This window comes from Acanthochromis polyacanthus, chromosome 19 (assembly GCF_021347895.1).
Source record: "Acanthochromis polyacanthus isolate Apoly-LR-REF ecotype Palm Island chromosome 19, KAUST_Apoly_ChrSc, whole genome shotgun sequence".
Lineage (NCBI taxonomy): Eukaryota > Metazoa > Chordata > Actinopteri > Pomacentridae > Acanthochromis > Acanthochromis polyacanthus.
Window position 1 is genome coordinate 28,731,950 of NC_067131.1, and position 13,585 is coordinate 28,745,534.

The window sequence follows — 13,585 nt, forward strand, 5'->3', positions numbered from 1 at the left end:
TCCCAATGAACATTGTTTATATCTCATTATTACCTCAATTTCTTTCAATATTTAGTGAAATAATGTTCTTTATGTCTCACAGATCATGGTTCAATCAGGATGAGTCACTTGTTTTTCATTAAAAATACACATTAAAGCTTTTTTCAAAGGAAAGAGCTGCATATGGAATTCAGTAGTTTTACATCACATTGATTTTTCAATGATTTTATTTTAAATTTAGAATGTTTTCTTGCTATGGAGTTGATAAATTACCATGCCTCTTCTGTTCAGGGTTCAAATGTGTGAAATGAACTGTTTTCCTTTTATATGTTGATTAAACATAACTATTTTTACTATTTTTAACTATTTAAAAAATAATTGAATTTTAAAATTGGTCATATTGAGCCAACATAACAAGAGGACTGATAATGTTTGGACATTAAAAGGTTGATCTAAACCTTTAAATGATGTTTTGATGGATTTAATGACTTGGTGGGAGTAGATCCAACTAAAGGACTTTTTACAGTACAGCTTCAATTTGTTTTCCAGTTGAACATTTTTATCGCACTAGGAGCTTCATGACTCTTCTGTCAGATGATTTTTTTTAGGATTAATTCATTATTTTAGTGGTTTGGATCAAAATGCGGAGCCGCATGTCTCCACGGATGCTCATGTTGGACTGAAACGGAGCCCCAGAACCACTTCACCACAGAACCATGGATTTGTCCTCTCTGGGTTCGGAGTCCGTCCTCATCTCTCTCAGCTTCTCCCTGATCTTCTTGTTCGGTACGGTGGGGAACACTCTGGTTCTGGCGGTTCTGATCCGCGGCGGCCAGCTGAATTCCAAGACCACCTACCTGTTCATCCTGAACCTGGGGGTCGCAGATCTGAGCTTCCTGGTCTTCTGCATCCCGTTCCAGGCCTCCATCTACGCCCTGGACCGCTGGATGTTCGGAGCCGCTCTCTGTAAGCTGGTCCACTTCCTCATCTTCCTCACCATGTTTGGCAGCATCTTCACCCTGACGGCGGTGTCCCTGGACAGGTAGCTCACCTGGAGCACCAGCCCACATAGAGATAGATAGATAGATAGATAGATAGATAGATAGATAGATAGATAGATAGATAGATAGATAGATAGATAGATAGATAGATAGATAGATAGATAGATAGATAGATAGATGGATAGATAGATAGAACGGTATGCGTAAACAGACTGATAGATGCACTGTAAAAAAAAAAAAAAATTAAAAATTTGATGTCATTATTCCAGCAGCTCCAATATTTAAAAAGTAATGTAAAATAAACCTACACATTCAGAATTTACTGTTTTGTACAGAATGCTGTTTGTGCAAATGGTTTATGAAATGAGGAATCTTAAGCTCAGCATATCACAGTTTTAGCTGCAGGACACAGATGAGTAGTTCTAGAACTGCCAGAAAGTTTTTTTCTGTTTCTACAGTTTCTGGCTCTGACAAATGTTGTAATTGTACCATTTTTTTGTAAAGATATCAGGGCTTTCTAACCAGCCTATGACTTTTGGGGTTCAGATATTTTTTCCTTGATCAACACCACAAACTGCAGCAACCCCTACCCTTCAGTCTTGAACATCTGGATCATGTTGTCCTCTACTCTTTCAGGTATTTAGCCATCTGCTACCCTCTTCACTCCAGAGAGATGAGGACTCCTAAAAATGCCATCACCTCCATCTGCCTTGTTTGGGCCTTGACCTTGGTTTTCTCTGCTCCGTATCTCAGCCACTTCTCTCAGATGGACCTGGCCGGTACTGTGGTCTGTATTCCTGCCTGGGAGTCCAAACCTCGGTTCATCATGGACCTGTGCACCTTCATCTTCGGCTACCTCATCCCCGTCCTTGTGCTCGGCCTCACCTACACCCGAACCATCCGCTACCTGTGGACCAGTGTGGACCCGGTGAAGGACATGTCAGAGTCGAGGAGGGCCAAGAAGAAGGTCACCAAGATGGTCATCATCGTGGCAGCTCTGTTCTGCGTCTGCTGGCTGCCTCCCCAGATAGCAAACTATGGGTGAATCAATGTTGAATCTATGTTGAGACCTAACGTCGAAATTATACAGAAAGCGCAAGGTTGATAAAATGTTGAGTCAACGTTTGCTTTTCAACCATAAATCACACTTTACCCAGATAACAAAAGATGTTAAATCAATGTTGAATTAGGGTTAAGAAGGTTGAATTGTGGCTACGGTTGAAGACTGATGGTTGGATCAATGTTGATTCAACAACATTTTGTCAACATTGAAGTTTGTGTTTAAAAGATACGATTGAATCTACATTGTATTTTGGTTTAATTAAAACGTTTGACAGGTCAATGTTTAATTAATGTTGAATCTATGTTTGCAAACATGTAATCTATGTAAGCAAACGTTGACTCAACATTTTATCAACCTTGCACTTTCTGTATAATTTCGACGTTAGGTCTCAACATAGATTCAACATTGATTCACCCATAGTTTGCTATCTGGGTCATCACCTGGTCATCCTCTGCATGTGGTTTGGACATTTCCCCCTCAACCACACCACCTACGTCCTGTGCATCCTGTCACACCTGGTGGCCTACGCTAACTCCTGCCTCAACCCCATTGTCCACACCCTCGTCTCCAAGCACTTCAGGAAAGGCTTCAGGAAGGTGTTCAGCTGCTCACTGAAGAGGAGGGAGGTGAACATGGTGCACGTGGTTCAGGCGGTGAACACGGTTGTTACGGCCACAGCCGTATTCTGGCTCCTCCCCTGTGCTTTGTGTGTGCGCTCCCCCCCTGTGCTTTGTGTGTGTGTGCGTGAGTGCTCGTGTGTGCGTGTGGTGTGTGCCTGTCACTCCTCTCAGGCTGCTGCCAATCCATGTCACCTGTGCTGAGCTAATTGGAATCAGCTGCTGTCCCTCGTCAGCCAATCCGGTGCAGCCACGGCCCAGCATAAGAAGCCGGTGGACCTGAGAGACGACGGCTTGTCACTGTACTCCAGTCTTGCCCATGTGCCTCATCGATTTAGAAACTCTGTCAGCCATTCGTTCGTTCTGTCATTGTGGAGGCACTAGTCTTTTTCGTTATCGTTTGTTACACACGCTGTGTTTGCGTTTAGGATTATTTGGGTACATTTTGGATCTTTTGTGTTAAATTAATAGCTCTAGTTTAGAGTCTCTTTTTGTTTACATTTATATTTATTTTCACGTCGTACTAGTGTCCTCCGTTTTACTTTTATTTTGTACCTCTTTTTTATTTCTTTATAATAAATATTTCTAAAGCCATAAACAACTGGCTCTTATGTTACTTCCCCCACCCACTACACGAGCCAGGGTTGTAACAACGGTCAGCAGCGTAGAGATGATCAACTAGAGATGATCAACTAAACGTCAAATTAGAGACCAATTACAGACAACCAACTAGAGACGACCAACTACACCAGAGATGACCAACTAGACATCAGACTTGACCAACTCTGCACCAGAGACCACCAACTAGACGCCAGAGATGACTATCTAGACCCCAGAAATGACCAATAAGAGACCAAAGACAACCAACTAGACACTAGATCCACCTGAACATCACCATGATGCTTTTGTTTTCGTAACACAAACCTATCAATTTCACTGGACTGAAAAATTGTGGAGCGTCATGAGACTGGATAAGGTCTGCTGGTTTTGTTGGACCTGTTGGTACCAGAGGCCTCCAATGATTTATTGATCAGTTTCTCCCGCTGTGGAAGAAACTGATGATTGTAGATCAAGAGGCCTGAGGCTGCTGTTTAGAACATTCTGGTGATAACCTTCACTTTTGGTGTCTCTGACCTCTTATCGGACTTGGCCATTATCAGCCTATAAACAGATTATCTTATACATAAGGGAAAGACACTGACCTCTGTCTTGTAGTGGCTCAGTCATCTAATCTGATTACTAATAAACAGACACTAACCTTGATGACCTCTTGTGGTCTGGAGTTTTGTAACATAAGGTGAGAATAGCATGTTCTGTTTAACCCAAACCATGGTCATTTCTAAACTTATACAACAACATTTGGCATCAAAACCGATTTTCCAGTAAAACTACAGAGAAAAAAAATCTGAAATTACATGTTTATAGTAAACATTTTAAGAAATGGTCATAATGTTCACATCAAAGCAAATATTAATTGATTTTTTTATAATGTGTCCGTAAAGTTACAGTTTTAAATCAGCCAACCATGTCAATATTTCACAGATATTTGCTTTTATTTTGACAATTTTTAAATGTTAAGGATTCTAACATCTTTTAAAAACAATGGAATTTTCTGGTCTCTTTCTGTAAATTAATAATAAACAAATTAATAATAATAATAATTTTTTTTCTGTGATTTTCCTGAATATTATCTGTAATTTAGCAAAACACGGAAAAAAATTACAACCTCTAATTTTTACAGTGTTGTTGGAAAACTGTGCATATATCTGTAGTCAGCATAAAATAGCTGGAAAATATGAGCAAAAATCCAGTATTGTGCATCTCTGTTCCACATAGTTTTAGTGAATAAGTCGAATTCAAATGTCAGTCTGATTTATTTAAAGATTATTTGTGCAGGACAGATTTTATCACAGATTATATCACAGATTTTATCACAGATTATATCACAGATTTTTGTCAAAGCTCTTCCGCTTTGTTTTTTTCTTTCCAACGATGAACTCTGAAGCTGATCTTGACCTCGAAATGCTTCATAGAAAACCTCTGGAACATGAACAGCAGAGCTCAAAGGTCCACGATCAGCACTTCTATCGCCACGGTAACCAGGCCTTGGGGTGTTGCCATGGTGATGAGAAGTGGCATCTTTACCTCTGGACCTTCAGGGCCGTTCACACAGATGCAGTCAGTTGATTTAAACCTTCAGCGTCCTGCTTTGAGTTTACTCAGATGAAACTTTGCTGCTCATGAAAACTGAATCTAATTGTCTGGTTTTGTCCCTGTTTCCTTTTCTGCCTCTATTTTAGGTGTAAATAACTTTTAAAATCTCCTGATCTATGAGTATCTTTCTCATTTTTGTCTTCGAAAATATCTTGTAGCTCAGCAGATTTGAAAAGAAGCAGCTGATAAACCATTGATAGAAACTCCTCACTGAATATCTCATGTTCTGTTGTAGAGTTATGAATCAAAGTTTACATGTTTTCACCTGTAAAGACCATTTATAATGGCAGTGTAGAGTTTCCAATGACTCCTATGAAGGATTGAAACACATGAATCTTTGTCACAACAAAACAATCATGTGTTTTGGTTCTTTTATGGATTTATTCAAGGTCTTCTGGAAACATGACAAAATCTACTGGGTCAAAAATAGACATACAGCATGCCAACTTTTGCTCAGAAGTGTCTATCACATTCTTATAAAATACTTTGGGACAAACAGGTGATGGTTAGAGAGGAGAGTGTTGTGACTTGATGTAGTTGTCTTGGTGTTTCCAGTGGTTAGCCAGCGCTAATGCTAACGACAAGCCGGGATGTTCCAGCAGCAGGAATCTTGAGTGGGAAGCTTTCAATTCTAAATTCTAGCAGGTAAGAGATAAAACCTTATGAAAACATGTTCATAAAACAAGCAGGATTTTAAATTGTAGGGTAAGAAGTGGCCTAAAGCTGAACTTTCTGGTGCAGACTAAACACTGGACTGAGACTGTGTTACATAAATTAGTCCATATTGTGTTTTTCAAAGAAAACTGCCCTGTAGTGTTTTTCACGGCAAACTTTACATTATTTCAACATATGGCATGTTTTTACATGTTGAAAAAATCATATTTTTTTGATGTAGTATACTATTGCGTTTTTTTTTGGACAAAATTCATGATGAGATTTTTTTCAAAGAAAAGTGCTATATAGTGTTTTTCATGGCCTACTTCACATTATTTCATCATATGGCATGTTTTTATGACATGCTGAAAAAATGGCATTTTTTTCGACATACTATACTATGGCGGGTTTTTTTGGACAAAATTCATGATGGTGTTTTTTTCAAAGAAAACTGCTCTATAGTGTTTTTCAAGGCCTACTTTACATTATTTCATCAAATGGCATGTTTTTACGACATGGTAAAAAAAAATCATATTTTTTTCGACATTTTTGGACAAAATTCATGATGATTTTTTAAAAAAAGAAAACAGCTCTATAATGTTTTTCAAAGCCTACTTTACATTATTTCATCATATGGCATGTTTTTACGACATGCTGAAAAAATGTTTTTTTTTTCAACATACTATACTATGGCGTTTTTTGGACAAAATTCATGATGTTTTTTTCAAAGAAAACTGCTCTATAATGTTTTTCACGGCCTACTTTACATTATTTTATCATATGGCATGTTTTTACATGTTGAAAAAATCTTATTTTTTTGACATAGTATACTATGGCATTTTTTTGGACAAAATTCATGATGGTGTTTTTTTCAAAGAAAACTGTTCTGAAGTGTTTTTCACGGCTTACTTTACATTATTTCATCATATGGCATGTTTTTACGACATGTTGAAAAAAATGGCATTTTTTTCGACATAGTATACTATGGTGGGGTTTTTTTGGACAAAATTCATGATGTTTTTTTTTCAAAGAAAACTGTTCTGTAGTGTTTTTCACGGCCAACTTTACATTATTTCATCATATGGCATGTTTTTACGACATCTTGAAAAAATGGCATTTTTTTCAACATAGATACTATGGCGTTTTTTTTGGACAAAATTCATGATGATTTTTTTTCCAAAGAAAACTGCCCTATAGTGTTTTTCACGGCCAACTTTAGATTATTTCGTCAGAGAGCATGTTTTTACGACATGTTGAAGAAATTGCATTTTTAAAGGTACTTTCTCTTTGCCTTGATAGTACCAGTAAAGAGTGACAGGAAATGGGGAGAAGATGTGCAGAGAAGCGCCATGCACGGGAATCGAACCCAGGTCGCTGTGTTGGAGACCAACCCCTGTACGTGGGTCGCCCGCTTAACCCACTGAGCTGTATGAACACCTGTCTACTTTACATTATTTCATCATATGGCATGTTTTTACGACATGTTGAAAAAAATGGCATTTTTTTCAACATAGTATACTATGGCGGGTTTTTTTTGGACAAAATTCATGATGATTTTTTTTTTTGAAGAAAAGTGCTATATAGTGTTTTTAACAGCCTACTTTACATTATTTCATCATATGACATGTTTTTATGACATGTTGAAAAAATGGCATTTTTTTCAACATACTATACTATGGCATTTTTTTTTGGACAAAATTCATGATGATTTTTTTTCAAAGAAAACTGCCCTATAGTGTTTTTCACGGCCAACTTTATATTATTTCAACATATGGCATGTTTTTACGACATGCTGAAATAATCATATTTTTTTGACGTAGTATACTATGGCGTTTTTTTTTGGACAAAATTCATGATGATATCTTTTTCAAAGAAAAGTGTTCTGTAGTGTTTTTATAGCCTACTTTACATTATTTCTTTATATGGCATGTTTTTACGACATGTTGAATAAAATGGCATTTTTTTCGACATAGATACTATGCCGTTTTTTTTTGGACAAAATTCATGATGATAGTTTTCTTTCAAAGAAAACTGCCCTATAGTGTTTTTCACGACCTATTTTACATTATTTCATCATATGACATGTTTTTACGACATGTTGAAAAAATTGCATTTTTAAAGGTGTTTTCTTTTTGCTTTGATAGTACCAGTAAAGAGTGACAGGAAATGGGGAGAAAATGTGCAGAGGAGCACCATGCACAGGAATCGAACCCAGGTCGCTGTGTTGGAGACCAACCCCTGTAAGTGGGTCGCCCGCTTAACCCAATGAGCTATACGGACACCTGTCTACTTTACATTATTTCATCATATGGCATGTTTTTATGACATGTTGAAAAAAAATCATATTTTTTTGACATTTTTGGACAACATTCATGACTATTTTTTTTTCAAAGAAAACTGTTCTGTAGTGTTTTTCACGACCTACTTTACATTATTTCATCATATGACATGTTTTTACGACATGTTGAAAAAATTGCATTTTTAAAGGTGTTTTCTTTTTGCTTTGATAGTACCAGTAAAGAGTGACAGGAAATGGGGAGAAAATGTGCAGAGAAGCACCATGCACAGGAATCGAACCCAGGTCGCTGTGTCGGAAACCAACCCCTGTAAGTGGGTCGCCCGCTTAACCCAATGAGCTATATGGACACCTGTCTACTTTACATTATTTCATCATATGGCATGTTTTTACATGTTGAAAAAATCTTATTTTTTTGACATAGTATACTATGGCATTTTTTTGGACAAAATTCATGATGGTGTTTTTTTCAAAGAAAACTGTTCTGTAGTGTTTTTCACAGCCTACTTTACATTATTTCATCATATGGCATGTTTTTACGACATGTTGAAAAAAATGGCATTTTTTTCGACATAGTATACTATGGTGGGGTTTTTTTGGACAAAATTCATGATGTTTTTTTTTCCAAAGAAAACTGCCCTATAGTGTTTTTCACGGCCAACTTTACATTATTTCATCATATGACATGTTTTTACGACATGTTGAAAAAATTGCATTTTTAAAGGTGTTTTCTTTTTGCTTTGATAGTACCAGTAAAGAGTGACAGGAAATGGGGAGAAGATGTGCAGAGAAGCGCCATGCACGGGAATCGAACCCAGGTCGCTGTGTTGGAAACCAACCCCTGTAAGTGGGTCGCCCGCTTAACCCAATGAGCTATACGGACACCTGTCTACTTTACATTATTTCATCATATGACATGTTTTTATGACATGTTGAAAAAAATCATATTTTTTTGACATTTTTGGACAACATTCATGACTATTTTTTTTTTCAAAGAAAACTGTTCTGTAGTGTTTTTCACTGCCTACTTTACATTATTTCATCAAATGACGTTTTTCCGACATGTTGAAAAAAGTGCCACTTTTTTTTCGACATAGTATACTATGGCGTTTTTTTGGACAAAATTCATGATGATTTTTTTTTTGAAGAAAAGTGCTATATAGTGTTTTTCACAGCCTACTTTACATTATTTCATCATATGGCATGTTTTTATGACATGTTGAAAAAATGGCATTTTTTTTCGACATACTATACTATGGCATTTTTTTGGACAAAATTCATGATGGTGTTTTTTTCAAAGAAAACTGTTCTGTAGTGTTTTTCACAGCTTACTTTACATTATTTTATCATATGGCATGTTTTTACATGTTGAAAAAATCTTATTTTTTTGACATAGTATACTATGGCATTTTTTTGGACAAAATTCATGATGGTGTTTTTTTCAAAGAAAACTGTTCTGTAGTGTTTTTCACGGCCTACTTTACATTATTTCATCATATGGCATGTTTTTACGACATGTTGAAAAAAATGGCATTTTTTTCGACATAGTATACTATGGTGGGGTTTTTTTGGACAAAATTCATGATGGTTTTTTTTCAAAGAAAACTGTTCTGTAGTGTTTTTCACGGCTTACTTTACATTATTTCTTTATATGGCATGTTTTTACGACATGTTGAATAAAATGGCATTTTTTTTCGACATAGATACTACGCCATTTTTTTTGGACAAAATTCATGATGATAGTTTTCTTTCAAAGAAAACTGCCCTATAGTGTTTTTCACGACCTATTTTACATTATTTCATCATATGACATGTTTTTACGACATGTTGAAAAAATTGCATTTTTAAAGGTGTTTTCTTTTTGCTTTGATAGTACCAGTAAAGAGTGACAGGAAATGGGGAGAAGATGTGCAGAGAAGCGCCATGCACAGGAATCGAACCCAGGTCGCTGTGTTAGAAACCAACCCCTGTAAGTGGGTCGCCCGCTTAACCCAATGAGCTATATGGACACCTGTCTACTTTACATTATTTCATCATATGACATGTTTTTATGACATGTTGAAAAAAATCATATTTTTTTGACATTTTTGGACAACATTCATGACTATTTTTTTTTCAAAGAAAACTGTTCTGTAGTGTTTTTCACTGCCTACTTTACATTATTTCATCAAATGACGTTTTTCCGACATGTTGAAAAAAGTGCCACTTTTTTTTCGACATAGTATACTATGGCGTTTTTTTGGACAAAATTCATGATGATTTTTTTTTTGAAGAAAAGTGCTATATAGTGTTTTTCACAGCCTACTTTACATTATTTCATCATATGGCATGTTTTTATGACATGTTGAAAAAATGGCATTTTTTTCGACATAGTATACTATGGCATTTTTTTGGACAAAATTCATGATGGTGTTTTTTTCAAAGAAAACTGTTCTGAAGTGTTTTTCACGGCCTACTTTACATTATTTCATCATATGGCATGTTTTTACGACATGTTGAAAAAAATGGCATTTTTTTCGACATAGTATACTATGGTGGGGTTTTTTTGGACAAAATTCATGATGTTTTTTTTTCAAAGAAAACTGTTCTGTAGTGTTTTTCACGGCTTACTTTACATTATTTCATCACATGGCAATCTTTTTATGACATCTTGAAAAAATGGCATTTTTTTCGACATAGATACTATGGCGTTTTTTTTGGACAAAATTCATGATGATTTTTTTTCCAAAGAAAACTGCCCTATAGTGTTTTTCACGGCCAACTTTAGATTATTTCATCATAGAGCATGTTTTTACGACATGTTGAAGAAATTGCATTTTTAAAGGTGTTTTCTCTTTGCCTTGATAGTACCAGTAAAGAGTGACAGGAAATGGAGAGAAGATGTGCAGAGAAGCGCCATGCACAGGAATCGAACCCAGCTCGCTGTGTTGGAGACCAACCCCTGTACGTGGGTCGCCCGCTTAACCCACTGAGCTGTATGGACACCTGTCTACTTTACATTATTTCATCATATGGCATGTTTTTACGACATGTTGAAAAAAATGGCATTTTTTTCGACATAGTATACTATGGCGGGTTTTTTTTGGACAAAATTCATGATGATTTTTTTTCAAAGAAAACTGCTTTATAGTAATTTTCATGGCCGACTTTACATTATTTCATCATATGGCATGTTTTTACGACATGTTGAAAAAATTGCATTTTTGATAATATTTTCTTTTTGCCTTTTTACTTTGATAGTACCAGTAAAGAGTGACAGGAAACGGGGAGAAGACGTGCAGAAAAGCACCATGTGCAGGAATCAAACCCAGGTCGCTGTGTTGGAGACCAACCCCTGTATGTGGGTCGCCTGCTTAACCCAATGAGCTATACGGGCACCCACCTGTTTTACATTATTTCATCATATGGCATGTTTTTAAGACATGTTGAAAAAAAATCATATTTTTTATCATATTTTTTTGACATTTTTGGACAACATTCATGACTATTTTTTTTCAAAAAAAAACTGTTCTGTAGTGTTTTTCAGGGCCTACTTTACATTATTTCATCAAATGACATTTTTCCGACATGTTGAAAAAAGTGCCACTTTTTTTTCGACATAGTATACTATGGCGTTATTTTGGACAAAATTCATGATGATTTTTTTTTGAAGAAAAGTACTATATAGTGTTTTTCACAGCCTACTTTACATTATTTCAACATATGACATGTTTTTATGACATGTTGAAAAAATGGCATTTTTTTCAACATACTATACTATGGCGGTTTTTTTTGGACAAAATTCATGATGATTTTTTTTCAAAGAAAACTGCCCTATAGTGTTTTTCACGGCCAACTTTACATTATTTCAACATATGGCATGTTTTTACGACATGTTGAAATAATCATATTTTTTTTGACGTAGTATACTATGGCGTTTTTTTTTGGACAAAATTCATGATGATATCTTTTTCAAAGAAAAGTGTTCTGTAGTGTTTTTATAGCCTACTTTACATTATTTCTTTATATGGCATGTTTTTACGACATGTTGAAAAAAATGGCATTTTTTTCGACATAGATACTATGCCGTTTTTTTTTGGACAAAATTCATGATGATTTTTTTTCCAAAGAAAACTGCCCTATAGTGTTTTTCACGACCTACTTTACATTATTTCATCATATGGCATGTTTTTACGACATGTTGAAAAAATTGCATTTTTAAAGGTGTTTTCTTTTTGCTTTGATAGTACCAGTAAAGAGTGACAGGAAATGGAGAGAAGATGTGCAGAGAAGCGCCATGCACAGGAATCAAACCCAGGTCGCTGTGTTAGAAACCAACCCCTGTAAGTGGGTCGCCCGCTTAACCCAATGAGCTATACGGACACCTGTCTACTTTACATTATTTCATCATATGGCATGTTTTTATGACATGTTGAAAAAAAATCATATTTTTTTGACATTTTTGGACAACATTCATGACTATTTTTTTTTTCAAAGAAAACTGTTCTGAAGTGTTTTTCACTGCCTACTTTACATTATTTCATCATATGGCATGTTTTTACGACATGTTGAAAAAAATGGCATTTTTTTCGACATAGTATACTATGGTGGGGTTTTTTTTGGACAAAATTCATGACGTTTTTTTTTTCAAAGAAAACTGTTCTGTAGTGTTTTTCACGGCTTACTTTACATTATTTCATCATATGGCAATCTTTTTATGACATCTTGAAAAAATGGCATTTTTTTCGACATAGATACGATGGCGTTTTTTTGGACAAAATTCATGATGATTTTTTTTCCAAAGAAAACTGCCCTATAGTGTTTTTCACGGCCAACTTTACATTATTTCATCATAGAGCATGTTTTTACGACATGTTGAAAAAATGGCATTGATGTTTTTGTTCCATTTTTGGACTACATACTAAACTATGACATTTTTGTGTCATTTTTAACAACGTACTAAACTGACAGTTTTTTCATATTTTGGGCAACATAAAAAACTATGACTTTTTTGTCATTTTGGACGACATACTAAACTATGATCTTTTTGTCATATTTTCAATGACTGACTAAACTATGACATTTTTGTCATATTCTGGGTGACATACTAAAGTATGACATTATTTTCATATTTTGGACGACGTACTAAACTATGACGTTTTTGTGTCATTTTTTCGATGACTGACTAAACTGAGACATTTTTGTGTCATTTTGAACGACATACTAAAGTATGACATTTGTGTCATATTTTGGACGACGTACTAAACTATGACATTTTTGTGTCATTTTGAACGACATACTAAACTATGATGATGTTGTCATATTTTGGATTGCATACGCAAGTCTGATGTTTTTGTCATATTTTGGACGACATTCTAAACTATGACGTTTTTGTGTAATTTTTTCGATGACTGACTAAACTGAGACATTTGTGTCATTTTTGACGACATACTAAACTGACATTTTTGTGATATTTTGGACGACATACTAAACTATGACATTTTTGTCATATTTTGGACGACATACTAAACTCTGACAATTTTGTGATACCATTAGCTGGCCCACACGCTCACCTGACCTGAATCCAATAGAACACCTTTGGAACATTATGTTTTGTTCCATCCGACACCATCAGGTTGCTCCTCAGACTGTCCAGGAGCTCAGCGATGCCCTGGTCCAGTTCTGGGAGGAGACATCCCAGGACACCATCTGTCGTCTCATTCAGAGCTTGTCCCGGCATCATCAGTCATGCATACAAGCACATGGAGGCCATACAAACTAC

At 35.7% G+C, this 13,585-nt stretch overlaps 1 protein-coding gene across 1 annotated transcript; it reads left to right on the forward strand.

Annotated features, from left to right (window-relative positions):
* Positions 1-567: 567 nt before the first annotated feature.
* LOC110963469 (galanin receptor 2a-like) lies at positions 568-3,614 on the forward strand. The gene is made up of 3 exons (XM_051939844.1): positions 568-1,021; positions 1,617-2,000; positions 2,477-3,614. The coding sequence occupies exons 1-3, from the start codon at positions 696-698 to the stop codon at positions 2,862-2,864; spliced, it is 1,098 nt and encodes a 365-aa protein (XP_051795804.1). The 5' UTR covers positions 568-695; the 3' UTR covers positions 2,865-3,614.
* Positions 3,615-13,585: the final 9,971 nt, after the last annotated feature.

What these genes read in the sequence shown, in the direction of transcription:
- LOC110963469 (XM_051939844.1), top strand. Translation starts at nt 696, where the DNA reads ATGGATTTGTCCTCTCTGGGTTCGGAGTCCGTCCTCATCTCTCTCAGC. An exon ending in ACGGCGGTGTCCCTGGACAG is followed by an intron (nt 1,022 to 1,616) that starts GTAGCTCACCTG and finishes CTACTCTTTCAG; the next exon opens with GTATTTAGCCATCTGCTACC. An exon ending in TTCTGCGTCTGCTGGCTGCC is followed by an intron (nt 2,001 to 2,476) that starts TCCCCAGATAGC and finishes TTGCTATCTGGG; the next exon opens with TCATCACCTGGTCATCCTCT.